General features: G+C 44.4%; 2 protein-coding genes across 34 annotated transcripts in view; both read right to left on the bottom strand.

Annotated features, from left to right (window-relative positions):
* Window positions 1-21281, bottom strand: part of tmem19 (transmembrane protein 19) — a 1055620-nt gene that overhangs the window by 284764 nt on the left and 749575 nt on the right. The window lies entirely within an intron of this gene.
* Window positions 1602-16762, bottom strand: slco1f2 (solute carrier organic anion transporter family, member 1F2). Of its 32 annotated transcripts, none has more exons than XM_073945474.1 (16): window positions 16595-16658; window positions 12780-12869; window positions 12529-12670; window positions 10819-10862; window positions 8521-8787; window positions 8265-8371; window positions 8030-8182; window positions 7838-7936; window positions 4732-4935; window positions 4478-4642; window positions 4201-4396; window positions 3949-4114; window positions 3669-3853; window positions 3419-3483; window positions 3183-3300; window positions 1602-3101 (listed from the first exon to the last, which is right to left on the bottom strand). In XM_073945474.1, the coding sequence occupies exons 5-16, from the start codon at window positions 8646-8648 to the stop codon at window positions 2930-2932; spliced, it is 1758 nt and encodes a 585-aa protein (XP_073801575.1). In that variant the 5' UTR covers window positions 8649-8787; window positions 10819-10862; window positions 12529-12670; window positions 12780-12869; window positions 16595-16658; the 3' UTR covers window positions 1602-2929.

Consider the following 21281-nt stretch of genomic DNA (forward strand, 5'->3'; position numbering starts at 1 on the left):
ATAATAGTAAATATTCATTGTAGTGATGTGACGTTGTGTGCCGAGGCTTCGTAGCATGTATCAAAAAAAACGATACATCTCACAGTCAACCGAAGCTTGATTCGTTTTGCCATCATCACGTGATCAGTGACGTCGAAGCTTCATTTACGCTTATACCCAAGTGGCTGCTTCCATTTTTGATTCAAAGGTTTAAACACCCTCATGGGTTATTAAAGTGTATAGCAAGCGATTGGGCGTTGATTACATACATTTCAACGGTTTCAACGCACTGCAACAGTCCCACACACAAGTAATTAAACTAAAATACAATAGTCATTTATAGTAAAAAGGTTTTAAACCATACTAAAGTGTATTCACGTATTTTTTACAACCATCTTTAAAGAAAACCACTGCATATCGTAGTATAGTGTTTAGCGGAGACCAGCTGGCGAGTGCAGTCCGAAAGCTCCTCCTAGAGCAGGGGTCACCAATCCTGGTCCTGGAGGGCCGGTGTCCCTGCAGGGTTTAGGTCCAACTTGCCTCAACACACCTGCCTGGGTGTATCAAGTATACCATGTAAGACCTTGATTAGCTTGTTCAGGTGTGTTTGATTAGGGTTGGAGCTAAAATCTGCAGGACACCGGCCCTCCAGGAACAAGTTTGGTGACCACTGTCCTAGAGCATTCGCCTTTCATGCAGGAATCGCTGGTTCGATCCCTGTTTGGAACGGGACTAGTTGGAAAATGATAAATGTAAATACTTTAGAACACCTTGGATTTTACTACAGTAATCGGTGGTGTAATGTAACGTACCTTATGTGTAAAAAAATACAGTAATTGAGTAATTTATTTACATTACTGTTGTTGTATTACTACATGAATGAGTTGGTCAGTTGTGAACATTTGACACTGCAACACAGTGCTTTCACCAGAAGAGGTCCTCATCGAGCTCTGATTCCGAAAGCTTCGAGTGACGAACCTTTTTCCGATACAATCGAACGCTTCACTGGTTCAGGAAGCTTCATTTCACCATCACTAATCCATTAAGCGTTCACGTTATTTATCATAAACATAATTCAAATTATTACCCCAAAAAGTATTATCCAATTGCTGCAAGGTACAAAACCCTGGTTACTTTTTTTAGACCTTCATGGACATTCTTACCACCAGGGCCGGAGCAAGCTGAACTGCCGCTCTAGGCAAAGGACGATCATGCCCTCCTCAACCCGAAAGTGAAAATGGAAATGACCGGTTAGCAAATTGAAGTCGCGGACATACCTGAGAGCGCGGGTGTTGAGGGAGGTGTCGCGGACGCCATCCTCTCTATTCTTCCGCCCTAGGCACGGATATAACTGAGGCGGCGTGGGGTGAGGGAGGTGTCGCGGACATAACCGAGGACGCGGGTGTTGAGGGAGGTGTCGCGGACGCCGCCCTCTCTATTCTGTCGCCTATATGGACGCACCGGCCCTTTTTACCATACAATTCCAGCAGTAATCCTGTGTCTGATTATAGTTACCAGTGTTAACTTGCGTTGTCTGCTTACCTACTTGCCTGTATTATAGCACCTATAACATCCTCGAACTCTTCCAGTGTCAAGACACACAGCAGACAGACACTGGAATATAGTAAATGACAAGGTTTATTGAACAGATGAATCCAGGAAGTAGCAGTTAATGTAAACAAAGGTCTCGATAGAGCAGACAGAGAATCGAGGGAACTGAACCAAGCGAGATGATCGGGAGACGACTAAAGGTGCGAGTTTCAGAATTGACAGAGTGAATGCTGCGTACGCACAAAAACTTTGCGGACGCAAGGTTTCACTCTCACAATTACTCACGTTTGGATTTACTAACGATAAACAATGCTCCATGCCTTTTTGTGCGTGTCTGTTTTATTTCCATTGGCGACTCCTAGAGGCAGTTGTGTTAAATTGCTCTCTACAAAGTGTCTTTGAGCCGTGCAATGGCAGCTGTATGAGACGGGTTCATCTAGCAGGTATATAAGAATTGCCTTGCAACAGGAGGGAGCCCCGTGCTCAGGGCCGGAGTGGGACTCCTTTTCAGCCCTGGAGTTTCAAGCCTCAGACCGGCCCACCTCAGTTCACGACTGACTATATTAAAATAAGGTCATTTCCAAATAAGTTTCTAATAACACTCTCACGTCTTTTTTTGAGAAAACAGCTGCTTTAGAAATTCAAATGTTCAACAACCCTAACAGTATTATATGTCTTAACAATAAAAATGAAAACAAATTGCTCTAACGAGGATCAAACCCAGGTCTGCGGCGTCTTAACCTAACGTGCTAACCGCCGGACCACAACAGATGTCTACAGAAAGGAGACACAACTGAGTTTTATCATCATTAAAATACATGAAAAGAGAAGAGTTGCGGTAAAATAATGAATAAAAAGGCTGTGGTCAAGTAAATAAATACATTTAAAAAGTGTGACTGCTGAGAGCAACAGATTCTGGAGCTAGGGACACCGGCCCTCGCGGCCAAAAAACGGACCGGCCCACCGGGAATTCTCCCGGTCCTCCCGATTAGCCAATCCAGGCCTGCCCGTGCTCGAGGGTCTTATGAGCTCAGGGCTCTCTCCCGAGAGGGCATGCCAAACAAGCTTATAATCAATCATCAGCTAAGTGCAAACTCTTGAAAGTGATGTTGTTTCTTTTCAAGCTCAACCGAACTGCGCTCTGGCCCAACTCTTCCAAACTGGGCCAGCCAACCGGGCATTTGTCCGGCACAGGGGGACCGTTAAAAAGACCACTTCCCAAGGTTAAAGAAAAGCTCTTTGTTAAGAAGACATCCTGTGACCATATATAATAACATGACATTGCAGGAAATCAACATGCACAATTGAACAGTCCCTTTTTCTCTCACCTTCATTCATACATGTACATTGATACTAATGCAAAAACGTCAAACAAACTCAATTAAAGCACAACAGAACATTATTTAACAGTGTCCTCGTGTTCTGGATCATCGGATGGACCCCTTTGCATTTCCATGTCTTTGGAGATTTGTTTATCATTCTGCATTTTCCTCTTTATCCATATTGTGGCTATCCAAAGCAGGGAACAGGCCAATACTCGAAGGCAGTTGGTCAGTCCTTGAAAGAGGAACCTTATTGGGCCAATAATAGTTTAGTATGAATTAGTTTGATTATGTAGAACTGAACAGGGTAAAAACAATAGTTCAGCTCACCTGAACGTCTCAATGTCATAAATTCTGCAGGCACCCCTTCCACAAGATTTCCTCTGGCCCCATTTCAGACAGCTAGAGTCAACAAGAGCACCAAAGTAAATGGGAGCAGGAATACCACCTTTGAAAGAAAAGTTCAATCGCATTATAAACAATGCTGCACCAGGCCCGAATGGCGGTCTAAGACAAGAAAACATATACGTGAATATATTATACATTCCAAAACAACACAAACTCACCCAAAACTCTTATAGATAATAGTAACACTCCCACAGAGAGAGACTTCAGCTCGGGATCCACAATCCTGCAAGGACACGTTCTCAATACGCATCAATGTAGCTTTATATTTTAAACGGTCAAGTCACATTAGAAAATATTTAGGGTTCCTACCCTATAGATCAGGTCTATACGTTGTACTTTGGGCAAGCAAAATAATCTTATGTTGTTTGCCTAACAACATGCCCTTGTCAGTTTTTCTTTATATTATACCTCAGAGACATGGTGAAAAGGGGAACAGCGCCAAGACTGTACACAAAGAGGGCCAAAGACTGCAATCCCAGATAAAGGTACATCATTCTGTTGCAGTTGGGATTTTGTGAGCACTGTCCAAGAACTGCAGAGGAGTTGCCAACGCTCAGTCCCCAGCTCTGAATACACCTGCAGTCATGGAATGTCTGACAAAAACAAGACAAGAGAGAGGAAAATACACTTATATAAACATTTATTAAAGAATTGAATGAGATTAAAGATCGTTATTCACTGCATTCACCATATTCCGTCCTGCACCCTGGGTGGAACTGCAGCCCGCATGGCAAGGGGAGATGTAGGTCACTCCATTCTCTCCACACACTGGATCCCAATGGAGGTCTGGACACCCACAGTCAGCATTGCAAGGAGGGAGTACATCACTGGTTACACCTTGAACTTCAGTAGACCTGCCACATGAACAATTCCTTTCGTCAAATTGTTCTACACTTTACAGGTGATTTAAAAATGAATAGGCAGATAGAGATAATAGTACCCTTGATAGGGCACTGTAACCCCAGCGATATCTAGATTTTCACAGCTGAGAGCGAAGAAAGGTACGGTTAAAAACACTGTGGCGACTATGTTCAACAAATTCACTCTTGCGGATGCCAGCAGACCCCATTTAAACCTCTTCATCATCAACCCACTCAGGAAAACACCCAGAGCCACTGCCGGAACACATGTCACTCCTATGTACAGTGTACAAATATGCAACCAGTTAAAACAGACTGGAAATACAGGAAAATTCTAGTAACCATCACAGTTGTCACCTATCAGAAAGTTGGCTTTGGATGCACTTTGCCCAAACTGCTGTTCCAGATACTTTGGCGTGTACGTTACAAGTATGGCAAAGTCGTTGAATGCCACTATACTGTACGCCAGGTACAGAATGTAGATCTTATTGGTGAGCAGACGCTTAAAAGTTGGCGCAAAATCTAGAAAACAAGAAAATAGCACATTATTTAAACAATAAGAAAGTGTTTTTTACACTGTCAAAGGAGACGACTGTGTAATGTTGCCATACCTTTGACTATCTCTGTAAGGCTGGGGGTGGTTATGTGCTGTTGTGGGGTGTTGTCTAGCAGTGAGATTTGGGAGTTTTCAGGTAGAGCTTTTGGCAAGAACCAGAAAGGAAAAGCAGCGAGGAGAGTCAACAAGCCAGACACCACATAACCCAACCACCAAGCCCCAACCCAGCGAGAGTCCTGTGGTGTGATGGTCACGCTTTCTGAAAAGAGAATATGCAAATAAATATATCTGCCCTGCTGAAAAATCCAGCTTAAACCAGCCTAGGCTGGTTGGCTGGTTTTAGCTGGTTGACCAGGCTGGTTTTAGAGGGGTTTTGGCCATTTCCAGGCTGGTTTCCAGCGTGGTCTTAGCTGGTCAGGCTGGAAAATGACCAGCCAAATCCAGCGAAAACCAGCTTGACCAGCCTGGTTTAAGCTGGATATAGCTGGTTTTGCCTGGACTCCCAGCTTGGCTAGGCTGGTCAAGCTGGTTTTAGCTGGTCATCTCCCAGCCTGACCAGCTAAGACCAGGCTGGAAATGGCTGGAAACCAGCCTGGAAGTGGCCAAAACCCCTCTAAAACCAGCCTGGTCAACCAGCCAACCAGCCTAGGCTTGCTTAAGCTGGATTTTTCAGCAGGGTGTTAGATTAGTGGTTCTCAAGCATGGTTCTGGAGGACCAGCAACACTGCACATTTTCCATGTCTCCTTAACAAACCACACCTGATTTAGATCATCAGCACATTAGTAGAAACTGCAAGACCTGAAGTTGGTATAGCAGACAAAGGAGAAATGTAAAACATGCAGTGCTGTTGGTCATCCAGGAATGTGGTTAAAACCACTCTTAAATGAATGGTCAGTAGCTATTAAAATTTTGGTAACCCCTTAAACCAGGGGTGTCAAACTCAATTCCTGGAGGGCCGAAGCCCTGCACAGTTGAGTTCCAACCCTGCTCCGACACACTTACCTGTAGGTTTCAAACAAGCCTGAAGGACTCAATTAGTTTGATCAGGTGTGTTTAATTAGGGTTGGAACTAAACCGTGCAGAGCTGCGGCCCTTTTGGAACTGAGTTTGACACCTGTGGCTTCAACAATCGGTGAACCACTCACTGATGCTCCAGAAAGAAACAGGATGAAAGTGTCCAATGTTATTTTATTTGGATGAAATATAATTTCTTTTTTGTTTCTGCATTTTTCCCATTGGCTTTCACATTCCAAAAGATCTTAATTCACCACATTTCCTTCTGGAGCATTTGAACCTTTTTTAAATGTTGTGTTTGATTCCCTCAATTGTCCTCAGTGTGAAACGATGGATCTCACAATCAAACAGTCACTGCTGAGAAAGGTTCGGATATTCAAACAACAGGAAAACTGAATGATATGTCTGTGTTCAATCACAGCAGGAATCAAGAGCAGCATTTATACAGAGGTCTGAGAGCTACAGGCCTGAATAGTCAAGCTTAAACCTCATTCAAAATAACTAGATAATCAAGTGTTTAGGACTGTGATTCTTGTGTTGAAGCATGTCTGAACTAATATCTGCAGATTGGTAGCTATGCGGGAGCAGAGTCTGCGATCCCTTCATATTTAAAACAGTCAGGTACAGGTCTGACTTCGAACACATGGACCTCTCTTCTCGTTGTAAGTAGGGTCTTATCTCCAATCTGTTCTTCAAGTCTCTGTTATCAGCCTTGCCTCACTAATTATAAGCTGGAATTAAATTCTCACACTAAGGTTTACCAGGGTTTAAGGTGTACCCTACCTAAAAGAAGACCAAACCTTTATCATGTATGGTCATGTATCAAGATCTCCTGAAGAGACTTCTTCCAAGTCAACCTCAGTTAATGACCTTGCCTTTGTGCTGGCTATCATTGTTGGAGAACATCCTATCTTTCTTCTTCCCTGATGCCTTCACTGAGATTCTTTTCCTGACCCTAAAGGCAAAGACACACCAAGCCGATGTAAAACAACTGGCGGACAGCAGCCAACTGAAATGGCAGTGCGCATTCTGAGCCTGCCTGGGTGAATACCAATCAATCCCTGCTGGTACCAGGACTTAGCACACTGGCTCAAACTATTTTCTCCAGCTTCATCATGGCCTCATAAGTTGGGCTATTCTAGGTCACTTGCCCCTTTAGGCAGTCAAGTTTCCGTTCGTCTGGTTGGTTACGTCAACTCTTAGCCCTTGATGCAGGTGTTTTTTCTAACTTTTCTTTTCAACCCAGGCTCTTTCTGGAAATGTAGACCCACGGACGTTTCTGGAGACCACGAAATACGTCCCGGGAGGTACGTATTTGTGCAGTTTTTGTTTTCGTGAATCCGCGAGAGGACGCTGTGCGTGCTTTTTTGCATCTCTCACGCCTGCGCTGTTCCCGCGTAAAAAGCCACCGGAGGCCGCTGTCGAGCGACCGTCTGTCCAGCTGGCTGAATAACTGAACGACAGACTGGGCAGCCGGCCAATCACCCAAACCCAAGTGTCGATTTACGGAAGCCATGCAGAAAAAGAAAAGCCCTCGTCTGATTTTGAACGCGTTTTCGGATTTCAATGCATTCTCGCCGTTACAACCTAGTTCGCTTTATTTTTTGGAATCTGTTTTTTGTCTTAGCTGATATCTGAAACCGCTCTTTCCCGGACTCGAACCCGGTCATCGAACCCGGCCGGCTCCTCCTCCGGACCTCCGCCGACATAACACGTCAAGCTAAACGGACAAACTAGTTGCGGCGGAAAAGCCCTCCACACGGAGGAGGTGAGCCGTCAGCCCAGCCTGCGAGCTTGAAGAGGAGCGGCGTCACACCGCCCCGTAGCTTTCGCTTGAAAAAATGAAATAAGGCCATACGTACCTCAGGCCACATAATTCGCAGTCTCCTGAAACATCCGCGGGGGCTACGTTTTCAGAATGAGCTTGGGTTGTTTCTTTTTGTTTGTTGAAAGGACCAATTTGGAACTAGGCTTGGGTTCCAAACCCACCCTCGATCTGACTTTGTTAATAAGAGGCATATTCTGCCATCTCTAAAATCTTGTCTGTTACTATGTACTACCTTGATAGATTTCAAAGTAATACTGAACTTTTAAACTCTTTTTGTTATTGACATCTAAGGTAAACATATCAACATTTTTATCTAACCTTTATTCACTAGGCCAATATCCACATAAAGATTAGCACAAAGAGATCCAAGCACGAAACCAAAAATTGGCCCAATCCCTTTAATTGTGTTCAGACAACCTACAGAAAACGAAGAAAAATGGAACAAATCACATAAGAGACACGGATTGAATGTAGCTTTATTATTATTAATAATAATCATCTTCTTCTCACCAATGTAAAAAGCTGAGTTTTCTGGCCGTGCATAATCATCTACGAATGACATTCCCAGAGGGATAATACTGGCTTCCCCAATCCCAAGCATAGTGTTTCCCAAAACCACTATCACCCACAAGGGTGAGCTTTCAGCTTCCTCTTTTCGGCATCCTAGACAACCCAATACAGTATTAAGTGTTAAGTATTGCATTAAACAAATAACTCCTATGCTTTTCTGCACGTAACGCATTACCAGAGTAAGGCTGTTGAAGAGTTTTCTGAGAGTCGGATGAGCATGTAGAGATCACAGTGAAATTACCAGCATCATTAGTGTGGGTGGCAGCTGTACCATACTTGTACCTGTCAGAAAAAAGCAGACACATATATACTACATACAGTATTTAAAATATAGAACATTAAGAATCCATACTTTTAAAGAGGGGATCTGATATAACTACATAAAGTGAATATGCCAAGTATAAATATGCCTTACTTTATTCAAAACTCACCGGCCCATAATGAAATGAGGTGAAGCCATTAGCAGTGTTCCTATACCCATCAGCAGAACCCCTGCTCCAATGATCTTCGGCCTGTGAAACTTAGCACCAATGTAGCTCACCAGGGTAATGACCAGCATATTACCTGGAAGAAAGGTACAGAGTCAACAAATTGTACATTATTTCACAGCATACCATCAATCAACATCACAGCAACAATCATGCGACTTGCTGGTATAAGCAGTCATCTACTGCTTGAAGCTCTGCCCCCATTTCACACTACACCTCAATGCATCTCAAGGTAAACCAGTAGCAAAACTTAAAAACTTGCAAACCTGAAATGTGAGAACTTGTCATGTTTGCCACGGTTGGCGAGGAGGACCCAAACGCAGAATTGACTGGAGAACACAAGGTTTAATTTACAGGAGGTAAACAAGGCAAAGCAGAAGGACAATCAATAGTGCAGGGTGATGACAGGAGGACAGGCTGGTGAGGGGAGGAGACTCAGGACTTAAAGGGGTGACAAAGGAGAAAATCCAAACTTCAGGCCAAGCAGTCAACGAGTAGCTAGCTGAACCTCCGGTTGGGACAAGGGGTGGCAAACGAATGGATCAAGTCAAGGGGATCCACAACCAGCGAAGAGTCAAGGCTGATTTATAATTCTGCATCAAACGCCGGCGTATGCTACGGCGCTGACGCATAGCCCTGACGTGCACCTCTCAAAAAATGTAACTACACGTCGCAATGACGCGTAGCGCAAGCTCTGTGATTGGTCGGCTTGGTAGCGCTGACGAGTCTGGGCGGGACCGAGAGCCGCGTGAATGGTGCGAGCCTGATGGAGCGATTGTTTACAAGTGTGAAGTCCTGTGAAGTAGCTTCGGATGCAAAGTTTTGTTTTGTGTTTACCTCATAGTTAAAGTTGTTGCACGTCCGCCAGTTCCTGCCTCAAAATGAGCGAGTTTGAGTCACTTGTACATCCCGGAAGTGTTCAGGAAAAGCAAAACAGCAGCGAAGAAACTCGACACAGAGGAACATTTACACCTCACTGCCAACTAGCGTTTCGGAAGTGTTAATGCAGACCAACAGAGACAGCAGCAGAAGTATAAATGCACAGCTATGCGCGTTGCATGCGCCGTGGGTTACGCCGGTCACCTGACACAGAAGTATAAACCAGGCTTCAGGAGGCAAGGCACACAAGCAAAATAACAGGACTAGACAGCAAAATTAAAAAGAAGAGCAAGCAAAAAAAAAAAAAAACAGAAAAAACTAGAATCAAATAAATAGTCACCATTTTGCGTGATCAAAACAAGAAACAAAAAGGTGCTGATCCAAGTGCCGATTATTTATTTACAGTGCAACCAACAAGGTGATAAGAATACAAAGTAACAAATAAACAACAAAACCAGAGACTAAATCAGAGACAAGGCTCAGGAATAACAAACTCAAACAACTAAACCTAATTAGAAAACAGACGAGACAATAACACGAACTAGACTAATGCAAAATACAAGAACAGGATCAGAATAACAAACTCGGGATATTAGACATACTGGAAACTCGGACAAGGAAGACAAACGACGCGATGACAAACAAAGGTGGAATGGTAGAATATATAGTCCAGATAATCAACGGTAACACAGAACAGATGAGATGACAGGTCAGTGTAGGTGTTCCGGTGTATGCGCGAGGTATGTATGAGAATTGTAGTTTTTCTGGGACGCTGTAGTGCTAACTGAGTCCTGATGCACTACAGCACCCTCAGGTGGTCACTGATGGATGTGTCAAATATAAGAAATATACAAGAGGGGGGGGAGAAATAGCGTTTCCCAGTCTTGCTATCCTGTGTACCGACCTTAGCCTTGTTAGCCTCCTTGTCTTTGTCTGCCGTCTGCCTTTTGACCTTTCGCCTGTTGCTGATTACGATTCTGGACTGCCTTCACATACCCGTTTGCACCTGTATTGACCATTGCTTGCCTGACTACGAATTAACCTGCATGTGAATCCACACCTCTGTTGTCAGTGTCACTTCCCGCTGATACAAAAACGGAAAGCAAAACACAGGAACAGGAATTCAAAAAATAAAGAACTAACAAAAGACTAGGGCTAGACTGGGCTTGAGAACCACAAAAATGGCTAAATGAAAACTTGAAATCAATCTTGAACTACAAACAAAAAAAAAAATATTGAAACTGACAGCAACCTTGCTGAAAGAATAAAAATAAAAATAAACTGAATCAAAAGGAAAAATGAATTTGAGATAAAGATCAAAAAGACTAGTACTAGACTCGGACTAGACAAAAGAAACAAAACTAGACTATATAAAAAAACCTCTATCATGCACTAAACAAGATCAGCTAGACAAGCACACGAAAGATAGCATGACGAACCGGCAAAGACAAGTGGGAAATGAACTCAATATAAAGGGAGTAGAGAGCATGAGAAACAGGTGGTTTTAGAGGGGTTTTGGCCATTTCCAGGCTGGTTTCCAGCCTGGTCTTAGCTGGTCAGGCTGGAAAATGACCAGCCAAATTCAGCTAAAACCAGCTTGACCAGCCTGGTTTAAGCTGGATATAGCTGGTTTTGGCTGGGCTCCCAGCTTGGCTAGGCTGGATAAGCTGGTTTTAGCTGGTCATCTCCAGCCTGACCAGCTAAGACCAGGCTGGAAACCAGCCTGGAAGTGGCCAAAACCCCTTTAAAACCAGCCTGGTCGACCCGCTAAAACCAGCCAACCAGCCTAGGCTGGTTTAAGCTGGATTTTTCAGCAGGGTAGACAAACAAGGATTAAACATGGGGGCGAGGCATAAGAAAACAAGGAAGCAGGACAAGGGGAGCACATGGCCAACACAACAAAAGAGACAACCATGTGCTAATACATAAAAACAAACAAAGAGACATTAAACACAGACAGGAGTGACAGGGCTGTAGGGGCTGGATCCTGACAATATTAATGTTTGTAAGTTGAAGTTTACAGCTCTGATGTCAAAAGTTCTCCATTTGCACACGCAGACAATTATCCAAACATTTATGTTTTAAATTCCAGTTTTCGCAAGCTCTCAGATCTACAAGTTCAAATCGCAGCATTTTGACTTTTGTTACTCCTTTTGCCAACCCAAGCTCATTCTGAAAACGTAGTCCCGCGGACGTTTCTGGAGACAGCTGAATACGTCCCGGGGGGTACGTACGGCCGCGTTTATTTTTTTTCAAGCGAACGCTGCGGGGCGGTGTGACGCTGTTCTCTTTCGCGCTTGCCTTACCTCCTTGTGGAGGGTTTCCCCGCTGCAACCCGTTTGTCCACTCAGCTCAGCATGTACGTCGGCAGGCTCGAGATGCGGAGAGGAGTCAACCACGGCGACCGGTTTCAAGTCCGAGAAGAGCAGTTCCAGCAATCAGGTAAGACAAAAACAGAATCACAAAAATTAAGTGAACGAGTTTCGTAACAGGGTGAGAACGCGGCGAAATCCGAAAACGCGGTGGAATAAAAAAAAAAAATCAGGGCTTTTATTTTTTCGGACGGCTTTTGTGAACTGTTGCTCGGGCGGGCGCCCGGTACGATCGGTAAAATGGGTTGGGTTCAGGGAAGGAGGAGGGAGATTGGCCGGTCGCGCAGTCAATCATCCGGTCAGTCAGACAGCGGCCTCCGGCGGGTTCACACGAGAACAGCGCAGACACGAACCACACTCGCGAGAGGCGTCTGAGGTGCGAAAAAGCGCGCAACAGCGGCCTCTCGCGGAATCGCGAAAAGAAAAACTGCAGCCGTATGTACCGCGGGACTACGTTTCCACAATGAGCCCGGGTTGCCTTTTGCGATATTTTAATTGCGAAACTTATTTTGTATGTAATTTGTAAATGAACCTCTTTGGGGTTCTGTGGATCATCGTTCGTGCTTGCAAATCGAAGTTTCAACTTTTCACATCCGAGCTGTGTGTAAATGTCAACATGAACATCCAGATATCAGTATGTTCTCAGATTCAGATTGATTTACTGATTTAGTTTTGCTACTGATTTAGCTTCTTAACTCACCCATTTCGAAACCCCCATCAATGATGCCAACGGTGGAGCTCGGGATCTCAAACCGCCTCTCGATCTGAGTGATGGTGCTTTTGGTGTAAGACGCCGTCATGGATTTAGAGAAGTAACAGAAGGCAAGTGCGGCAATAAAGATCTACTCAGACACAAGGATAGAAAAAAAAAATTACATAAATATTAAGCTACATCCATTCTCATTAAATCAAAAGACTAACGAATAGTAGACTTCAGGCATATGGTCTTACCTTCAGCCTTGGAGGGCAGCATTTGGTTTGAGATGTTTTCTGGTTTCTGTCTGAATGTTCCATGCCAATTGTGCTGCCTTCCATGATGAACTATTGGTCAGGTAAGAGGAGAAAATCCAAAGGAAAGAGACAACTCAATTGAAAATCACACATGCCAGATTCACTGGAAGATCCAGTTGAAATCTGGTTGGCTCCGGTAATCCTCTCAGTCATTACAGATTTATATGAAAGAAATAAAGAGAAAATAAAGCTGCATTTCAACTCGTGTTGAACACTGGATGACACCTGTTACTTCAGCTATTTTTTCCTGTATGACAAGTGCTTTCATCCCTCTAGATCACAGTTGTCAAATTCAGTTTCTCGGAGGGCCGCAGATCTGCACAATTTAGTTCCAACCCAACTAAGTACGTCCTTCAGGCTTGTTTGAAACCTACAGGTGTTTTGAAGCAGGGTTGGAGCTAGACTGTGCAGGGCAACCGCCCTCCAGAAACAGAATTTGACACCCCTGCTCTAGATTGAATGGTTCGTTCTGAAACAGGGAATAAAATGGCTGCAATGTTGCTTGGCACAGTTCACTTTCATATAATTTTTTTTTTAATTGGTCCAAAATATATAGTAATATCAGATGTGCATAGGTTAAAAAATAAATAGCTGGGTTTACCATCCATTAAACATTTTTATAGAATATAAATGGGTTGGAGCAGGGGTCACCAAACTTGTTCCTGGAGGGCCGGTGTCCTGCAGATTTTAGCTCCAACCCTAATCAAACACACCTGAACAAGCTAATCAAGGTCTTAATAGGTATACTTGAAACACCCAGGCTGGTGTGTTGAGGCAAGATGGAGCTAAACCCTGCAGGGACACCGGCCCTCCAGGACCGAGATTGGTGACTCCTGGGTTAGACAATGAAACTCAAACTGGATTTAAACCACAATAATTTATTATATGGTGTAGGGTTTCATTCTGCAGCCGTTACAGCATCAATTTTTCAACCCTACAAAAAAAAAAAAAACAGCTTAAACCAGCCTAAGCTGGTCAGGCTGGTTTTGGCTGGTCACCTAAGCTGGTTTTAGCTGGTTTCCCAGGCTGGTCATGGCTGTTTTGATTGGTTTTAGAGGGGTTTTGGCCACTTTTTAGCTGGTCTTAGTTGGTCAGGTTGGTCTTAGCTAGTTATAGCATGTCAGGTTGGTTTTAGATTGGTTTTGGCCACTTTTTAGCTAGTCTTAGTTGGTCAGGCTGGTTTTAGCTTGTCAGGCTGGTCTTGGCTGTTCAAGATGGTTGTTCTTAACTGGTTTTAGCTGGTCAAGCTGGCTGGTTTTAACTGATTAGACTGGCTAATCTTAGCTGATTTTAGCTGGTCAGGCTGGGAGACCAGCTTAACCAGGCTGAGAGACCAGCCTGGCCAGGCTAAAGGACCAGCTAAAACCAGCCTGGCCAGGATGGGAGACCAGCCTGGCCAGGCTAGGAGACCAGCAAAAACCAGCTTGACCAGGCTGAGAGACCACCTTAAACCAGTCTGGTCAGACTGAGAAACCAGCTTGACCAGTCTCGCTGGGTTGGGGGACCAGCTAAAACCAGATTGACCAGGCTGGGAAACCAGCTAAAACCAACTTGACCAGGCTGGGAGACCAGCTAAATCCAGCCTGGCCAGGATGGGAGACCAGCTAAAACCAACTTGACCAGCCTGGCCAGGCTGAGAGACCAGCTAAAACCAGCCTGGCCAGGATGGGAGACCAGCTAAAACCAACTTGACCAGCCTGGCCAGGCTGGGAGACCAGCAGCTTGACCAGGCTGAGATACCAGCTAAAACCAGCCTGGTCAGACTGAGAGACCAGCATGACCAGTCTGGCCAGGGTGGGAGCAATCCAGACCAGTCTGGACAAGGGTCGGAGCAATCTTTCAAAACACCCCAAAGTGACTCAATAATATTGATGAAGGGATGAGGAACTTCACTTTCATGCTCATCAAACCATTCTGTCGCCAATCCTGCTGTGTCTAGTGATGCATCAACCTTGCATTGAAGTAGTCCTTGACAGTGACTCGCCCATCTGGCAGCCCAAACCATCACTGATCCACCCCAATGCTTCACTCTGCATCAGTCTGGGTGGTGTGCTTCTTCGGGGCTTCTCCACACATTAACTCTCTAAGATGTAGGGACAGTGAAGGTGGACCACTTGCGTCCACATTTACTCCTGTGGGATGTGGTTTGTCCTTCTTGGTGGTATGCTGACATTTCCCCGAATACCTCTTGATACATTGCAAAGACTTGCTGAATTGGTCACAGATGTGACAGCGAGATGCGCACCAACAATCCTCTTTTGCATGTGACCCAAAATGTCGTACGAAAATGATTACAGCTAAAATTATTAACAAATTGCTGCATGAAACAAAACCCTGGGTACTTTTTAAACCCTGGTCATTTGTAAAACTTTATAGACATCCTTACCATATTATTCCGATGGTAATCCTGTGTCTGATGATAGTTACCTGTTTTAAATTTGCGTTTTCTGCTTACCCTGCTGAAAAAAACAGCTAAAACCAGCCTAAGCTGGTTGGCTTGTCTTAGCTGGTTTAAGCTGGAAGTAGCTGGTTTTAGCTGGTCTCCCAGCCTGGTCAAACAGGTTTTAGCTGGTCTCCCAGCCTGGCCAGGCTGGTCAAGCTGGTCTCTCAATCTGACTAGGATGGTTTAAGCTGGTCTCCCAGCCTGGTCAAGCTGGTTTTAGGTGGTTTCCCAACCTGGCCAGGCTGGTCAAGCTGGTATCTCAGTCTGACCAGGCTGGTTTTAGCTGGTCTCTCAGCCTGGTCAAGCTGGTTTTTGCTTGTCTCCCAGCCTGGCCTGTCTGGTCAAGCTGGTTTTAGCTGGTCTCCCATTCTGGTCAAGCTGGTCTCTCAATCTGACCAGGCTGGTTTTAGCTGGTCTCTCAGCCTGGTCAAGCTGGTTTTTGCTGGTCTCTCAGCCTGGTCAAGCTGGTTTTTGCTGGTCTCTTAGCCTGGCCAGGCTAGATTTAGCTGGTCTCTCAGCCTAGTCAAGTTGGTTTTAGCTGGTCTCCCAGCCTGACCAGCTAAAACCAGCTAAGACCACCCCACCTGACCAGCTAAGACCAGCCTGACCAGCTTAAACCAGTTAATTCCAGCCTGACAAGCTAAAACCAACCTGATCAACTAAGACCAGCTAAAAAGTGACCAAAACCCCTCTAAAACCAGCCTGTCCCACTAAAACCAGCTAAGACCAACTTGACCAACTAAAAAGTGCTTAAAACCAGCAAAGACCAGCTAAGACCAACCTAATCAACTAAGACCAGCTAAAAAGTGGCTAAAACCCCTCTAAAACCAGCCTGAACAGCTAAAATTAGCTAGACCAGTTAAAACCAGCTAAGACTAGCTTGAACAATTAAGACCATCGAAAAAGTGGCCAAAACCCCTCTAAAACCAGCCTGACCAGCTAAAACTAGCTAGACCAGCTAAAACCAGCTAAGACCAACTAAGACCAGCTAAAAAGTGGCCAAAACCCCTCTAAAACCAGCCTGACCAGCTAAAACCAGCTTGGGTGACCAGCTAAAACCAGATCAGCTTAGGCTGGTTTAAGCTGTTTTTTTCAGTAGGGTACCTACAGGCCTGTATTCTTCCAGTGTGTCAGTACAGAAATCCTCCTGATGATCCGTTAGTGCCAGCACAGGCTGGATATTAAAAATAGCTACATATTATACTTGCCATCCTCTGTAAATTGCAGCCCCTGGCTTTAACTTAAGTCTGGCAGTGGCCGATTTAGGATTTTTTAATGTCAAAATATTTCGCAATCTTATAATAATACTCACATGTCCAGAGTGGTCTTCACATTCAGAAAAAGTGGCAATATTCTAGTCGAAATATGCCCGAAACAGCAACATTTATACCCGCCTTCAGGTGTTTTACTAATCTTTATCTAGCAGTGAGGATTTCTTTAACCCTATTGTTGCCCCGGTAAAAACCCGTTCACATGCGGCAGGTTTTAAACACGTTATTCACAATTTATATTCACAAACAGAACTGTATGTTTGCATGCATGTATGTATGCATTTAAAGAACTGGAAATTTCTAGTTAATAAATATAATCTTAGGTAAAAACACAAGCTAAAATGGAACATTTAAACATGGAACTACTCAATATCTGTTGGTAAGAATGTGGAGCATGACTATAATTCCTCCATTCTGTTAGTATTTGTGTGGCAAAATGAATAAAACAGTCTAAAAGGCAAAGAGGAAAAGAGCTTTACAGATAATAGCAGTGAGAATTAGATATGCCATTTAAACAAGCGTCCACCAGCAAACCCTTAATGGAGCCAATCACAAATATCATTCTTGTTGGCACAGTACTCAGTTTTCTCAGCCCAATGTGCTAAACCTTCGGTTAATGTGTGGTAAATTATGGCAATGAAATCATCTTCATGGAAATTATTGCTAAAGTTTTGCACCACAAACCCAGCAAAAGAAGAAGGATGCTGTCTGATTACGTTCCCATGCCAGGACAATTCTTATTTGTCTCCACTGCAACACCTCCTCTCCTAGATTTGGTATTACTCTAAGGGGGGGTGGTCAACAGAATGTTGGCTGCACTGAATAAACACTCTCTGAAAACAAATGAACACTTAGCTACATGTAAAGTTCTCATAAGCGAAAACCACAAAACATCACAACAAGAATAAACAAAGTAAACCAAAGTCAGAAACTTAATAGCCTTTCTGAACAAAAACAAAAGTCAGTGACCACTTATTCAGAGCACTTGAGAGCGATGCTAATTCTTATGATGTCCTGTGCCTCCTTTGAAGAGAGGAGGTTATCTGTAATGCTGCGTTCGCACCAGACGCGGAACGCGCGTCAAGCGTGAGTGACTTACATGTTAAGTCAATGCAAACGCGCGAATAGACATACTGCTGCACGATACGCGCGAATGGCGCGGCGCGAATGGTGCTAATTGCGCGAATGGCGTGGGGCGAATTGAGCGTTTTGCGAGAATCTCTCGAGTTCAAAAATCTGAACTTCAGCGTACATTCGCGCCGCGTTAACCAATCAGAAGCTTGCTCTTGTGGGGGAGTGATTGTGATGTAGAACCTGTTGTTGGTGTTCCGAGGGAAATCCTCCAGCCTTCACCGACAACAGTTCATCAAACTGGGCTTGGCTCAGTCAGAAGCACCGCTGAAAGCCTCCATCATCCAGGTTCAGTTTCTGGAGGAGTTGATGAGCTCACAGAGCTGGACGCACCTCTGAAAGAATGTAGTGGACTCAGACACGACCCTAAACGTATCGACGCTGTTTTTCAGTCTTCATAAAGCACATAAACACTGTTATTTTCTTCATAAAATCCATGTTACCCATTTAGCTATGAAGCTAGAGTCTTCGGGCAAACAGAAGCCCTGTCCATCACGCAAATCCGCGTCTGTTCTGAAGTGAATTTGACGCGTGAATTAATCGAGTAAACTCAAATGTTCACGCGGCTATTTACGCGTGAATAGCACGATTTATCCGCGCGTTCCGCGTCTGGTGTGAACACAGCATAAGATAGTTGTCAAGTTGCCCTGATTAAGAAAGACTGTTGCTCCCTTATGCTGCGTACACACCAGACGCGGAACGCGCGTCAAGCGCGAGTGATTTACATGTTAAGTCAATGCAAACGCGCAAATAGACATCCTGTGGCGCGATACGCGTGAATTGTGTGGTGCGAATGTTGCGAATTGTGCGGTGCGAATAGCGCGATACGCGCGAGGGGAATTGAGCGTTTTCGCGTTTGACGCGCTTAACGAGCGTTTTGCGCGAATCTCTTGAGTTCGAAAATCTGAACTTCAGCGGACATTCGCACCGCGTTAACCAATCAGAAGCTTGCTCTTGTGGGGGTGTGATTGTGACGTAGAACCTGTCGATGGTGTCCTGGGGCAAATCCTCCTAGCGACACCGACAACAAGTCACCAAACTGGGCTTGGCTCAGTCAGAAGCACCGCTGAAAGTCTCCGTCATCCAGGTTCAGTTTCTGGAGGAGTTTATGAGCTTAAAGAGCTGGATGCACCTCTGAAAGGATGTAGTGGACTCATACAGGACCCTAAACATATCGACGCTGTTTTTCGGTCTCCATAAAGCACATAAACACTGTTATTTTCTTCATAAAATCCATGTTAGCCATTTAGCAATGAAGCTAGAGTCACCGGGCAGACAGCAGCCGTGCCCATCACGCGAATCCGCGTCTGTTTTGAAGTGAATTTGACGCACAATTGAAGCGGATTGCACGGGCGAAAGAAGCAGGTTGACGCACGAATGAAGTGAGTAAACTCAAATGTTCACGCGGCAATTTACACGCGAATAGTGCGATTTATCCGCGCGTTTCGCATCTGGTGTAAACACAGCAATAGAAGTTGGTCAACTTCCTTCCTCAGTGAAAACAGCAAGCCAACATACCCACAGCAACATATAAACAGTCCTTATTTGAGCGATAACTTAAAGTTCTCAACCATCGGACTAAAAGGTGTAGGCCGGTAGCAAAAGTGATCCATGTGGTGGACCCTCTACCAAACACTCCTACGTACTCTATGGTAAGTGACTTTTTATCAGTGTTGCCAGACGTACGATAATTTCAACCTCTGTACGATGTACGATCAATAATGAGAAAAATCCTATAATGTACGATAATTTCAGAATGTTATGGCATTTAAAAGTAACTTCATTGTAATCTTCGGTCTTCTTTACTTATTGATCTCGCTGCATCTTTTCTGTGCTGTCTGTGAGGTGTAGGTGGTGTTAGGCACGTTTTCTATCTCATGTTACGTTGCCTCTTCTCAGCCAATCAACGTGGAGAATGGCTCTCTCTCACGAGTTAACGCTCCTGTTGCGCGTGCCCGTGGTTAGGTCAGTAGTTTTCAGTTTGAGGTCGATCTTTTAAGCAATAATGTTAAAACAATTTGTGCTGTAAAGGAAGGTGAGAAGAATCGGAGTTTTCCCTTGATGTTCTCGTTTTTTCCCATTCAAATGCACCTCGTGAACTTTTTTTTTAGAAAGTTAGTCTCATCAAAACAAAGCATGCACACCTCAGGAAATAAATCCCTTTACATGCAACATTCAATGACAGCAACTCAGAGGTGGAGTTTGAACCTTTCCACTAAGATACCTAGTTTTTTTAAACGTATTGTGGTAATTTGCACGTTGTGTCAAAACGCTATGTGTCTAGATAATAGCTGTTTGACTCGTGTACAAGAATTTTCCTCCAAATACGATAATTTTGAGGTTCTGGTACGATACTTTGACATTTCCAATCTGGCAACACTGCTTTTTATATAGGAGCGAATCAACCTATTGCCCCTGGAGGTCGGAAGCAGTATAACATCCACATACCAAACAAAACCCAATGCAAGAAAGTAAATAGATAAATTAGAAAATAATAATAGTAACATTTAAACATGTTACACCATGTATATTTTTGTCTACCTGAAGCCTGGTAAAGAATATCTACAGCTGAAATGCTGGCTTGTAGAATCTGTCAGCCATTGGCTGAAGAGAGCGCTCTGACTGGGTATTCAGCAATAAATCAGAGCACAAGAAGTGACGAAAACAAGTAAACAATTCAAGTCAAGAAGGAACACCAAGACCCAAAACACAACAATGGAATTCTGCACTCTATGCAAGAAGATTTAAGTGTTGGACGAAGGTAAAGAGTGAGTAGGTGGGACTGTGTGGCTGGTTGGGGAGTTATAGAGTGGGGGGCACAACATCAGGGCCCCTCACGTGCCTCGACCCTAGGAACTTTTTTTCCCCTCTCTATTTGACGCCCCTGGCAGGACCAATGCTGACCAACAGCCCAACAAAGCCCAATGGCCAACGCAATCTAGCGATATATGGGACCAGGGTCTCGAAGGCATTGACAGCGGCTGAAGAAACCCCACAAGGGGGCGACTGGAAGTCTTAGAAACGGCACAAACAGAGCAAGCCAAAACAAAAATCACATATGAACTGGCCACCAAAATCGCTGTTTATAAACAAATGACGTGCGACTCACCCGCGGATGACAAGTCACTTTGAAAGAGTGCCCCCACCGTATGACGTCAGACCGAAGCTCCTCTGGCACAAACAACTTGCCCCGTGGGGATCCGATCAGGGGTGTTACCCCATCTGAGACATTTGAATTAAAAACTTTCTATGACACAAAGGGCTCGAGGGACGATGCATGCTCAGAAGAATCAAAAAGACAAGATAATGCATCGGGCTAAATGTTTTTAGACCCCGGTCGATACGAAATGGTAAAATTGAACCGTCTGAAAAATAAAGCCCACCGAGCCTGCCTAGAGTTTAATCTTTTGGTGGACTTGATGTATTCAAGATTTTTGTGATCGTTCCAAACAATAAAAGGGACCCCCGACCCCTCTACCCAATGACGCCACTCCTCCAAAGTGACCATCAGCTTAGTATGTTCCAGCTCTAACAGTGAACAATTCTGTCTCGAATATGGATGAACCCAATGTTGGGTTAACTTTTTCAATTACAAGC

The sequence above is a fragment of the Danio rerio genome, chromosome 4 (genome assembly GCF_049306965.1).
Source record: "Danio rerio strain Tuebingen ecotype United States chromosome 4, GRCz12tu, whole genome shotgun sequence".
Lineage (NCBI taxonomy): Eukaryota > Metazoa > Chordata > Actinopteri > Cypriniformes > Danionidae > Danio > Danio rerio.

Coding starts and splice junctions, on each gene's coding strand:
- slco1f2 (XM_073945454.1), bottom strand. CDS start 12,863: ATGGAAGGCAGCACAATTGGCATGGAACATTCAGACAGAAACCAGAAA. Junction 8,183..8,264: donor TCTTCAACAGCCTTACTCTG/GTAATGCGTTAC, acceptor TGGGTTGTCTAG/GATGCCGAAAAGAGGAAGCT. Junction 3,854..3,948: donor AGGGTGCAGGACGGAATATG/GTGAATGCAGTG, acceptor TGTTTTTGTCAG/ACATTCCATGACTGCAGGTG.